This window comes from Pundamilia nyererei, unplaced genomic scaffold, assembly GCF_000239375.1.
Source record: "Pundamilia nyererei isolate P.nyererei 1_Seehausen unplaced genomic scaffold, PunNye1.0 scaffold03041, whole genome shotgun sequence".
Lineage (NCBI taxonomy): Eukaryota > Metazoa > Chordata > Actinopteri > Cichliformes > Cichlidae > Pundamilia > Pundamilia nyererei.
The window spans coordinates 2,468-4,287 of record NW_005190442.1 but is presented as its reverse complement, the minus strand read 5'-3'; the positions used below and the strand labels follow the sequence as shown (position 1 = coordinate 4,287).

The 1,820-nt window shown below is 44.1% G+C and overlaps 1 protein-coding gene across 1 annotated transcript in view; it reads right to left on the bottom strand.

The window, feature by feature from the left end:
• Positions 1 to 417: 417 nt before the first annotated feature.
• slc19a3b (solute carrier family 19 member 3b) overlaps positions 418 to 1,820 on the bottom strand; it is a gene marked incomplete at its 5' end in the record, with an annotated part of 3,310 nt that continues 1,907 nt past the window's right edge. Inside the window, 3 exons of the mRNA XM_005755769.1 lie at positions 418 to 570; positions 912 to 1,053; positions 1,283 to 1,475. Of these exons, the coding sequence (XP_005755826.1) occupies positions 418 to 570; positions 912 to 1,053; positions 1,283 to 1,475 (488 nt within the window). The remainder of the gene's footprint in view (positions 571 to 911; positions 1,054 to 1,282; positions 1,476 to 1,820) is intronic.

Sequence of the window (1,820 nt, the reverse complement as noted above, 5' to 3'; positions counted from 1 at the left end):
TGCCTCCATGTTGGCTTTCCTGTTTCATGTGTGAGTGTGTGATGGGGGAAAAATACCTCACAACTCTCTAGGCATTTTGTTAATCAGCAACCTGGTCAAAGAGCAACACAATCTTGGTGACACTCGAGCACAAGCTGAGATAAAACTTTGATAAATTAAACAGGTAAGCGCCCAAAACTCTGGACTTTAATACCAATCAGAAGTAACTGTTTTATTGTGTTGTTTGTCTTCCTGTCTGGGTTGCAGATAGCAAAAATACACAACACATAAATGTTTGCTTTTCAGTGTATAAACGTTTAATGTTACAGTTTGTAGTGTTTAAGAAAAGCATATTTACAAGCTCTCGTTAGTTAATTTGCAGCTGTTTAAGGTAAATTAGTTCCAATCTTCCAAAAACCTGTCGGGCACTGACACAGGTCAGAGACGCTCTGCAGCAATCACCTCCTCCACACACTCAGGTTCCTTGTCTTCCGTGTGCCGGAGACAGGGTTTGTTCACACAGGCGGTGTAGGTTCCTCGGATCAAAAAGAGCAGCGATATGACAGCATAGTAGCTGCCGTAGATGATAAACTGCAGAGCAGAGAGACGACACATAATCCTAAGCATTATTAGAATTATTTTATCTATGCTATGGCAGTGAACCACCTGCATCAAATAGACCTGCGTGCAACAGCTAATGATAACCACCAGGTGTCACTCTGTCCTCACATTTCAGTGCTTCAGTTAAGCAACAGAACGCTGAAGGGGCCATCGGGTTCTTGACTTTGAGTTGTTGTTAACCCCTTAGCAGTCCAATTAGTCCCCTAAACCATCCAATGTACCGTGGGCGGTACGTCCGACTGCTAACAGGTTAAATCCCCGTGTGCTGCCATTCAAATATGCAGTAGTATAATTACAGCCTGTACACGTACCTGCGTCACGATGTCCAGCCCCAGTGCAGCTTCATCAACAACTGTGACTGTAATGATGGTCTGCAGTGAGAGGGCTACAAAAGTGTTGATCCCAAAAGTCAGAGCATAGCACTCCATGGAGAGGTTAGAGGCGATCTGAAACCTGCGGTGACAAAGTCCTTATAATTATGAGAGATTCAGCACATATTCTAAGACTGCAATAGATTTGTATGGCACTGCAACCAGTAAGCTGACTCTAAACTAATATTGTCATCCTTTCCTCTGTATTGAACTGACAAAACAGTCAGTTTGAATGAATTCTTTAAGTTGTTCTTGTCACTTTTAAAACACATTTAGAGGAGCAGCGTGGAGAAATTCTATCATGCACTTACGTTGTGATGGTGATGAGGAGCATGTAACAGGATTTAAATATGGCATAACCGACGTAGCATACCCAGATGCTGCTCGTGAATGCCATCAGAAACACAGCACCTGACCCTACAGCTGAGAACATCCCCAAAGCCAGCTCTCCCCACACAACCCAGGTCACCTTGATGTAGCCCACAGAGAAGGCTGCTGCAGCACCTGGCCCATGAAGAAGAAAAATAAAGCAATTAGTCTGACATCCCAGCGGACGGCGCTTCCACTGCACATTTGCATCCTTCCCATTGTCATTCCCTGATTTGTCCATTACTTCTAACCTCCCTTTAACGGGAGAATAAAGGCCCCGGTGGCCTCATGCACACTCATGCATTTCCTGGCCTCCACAACGCTTGCTTATTATGATGAACCAGTTTCACCCAACTCCTGGAAACAACTATCAGTAATAATCAAAGAATCCATTACCTTTTAACTCTATCTCCTTAATAGAAGCAATTACTCTTCTTCTTCTCGCACTGAGGCGGGCCGAGCTTAAACCAAAAGGACCAG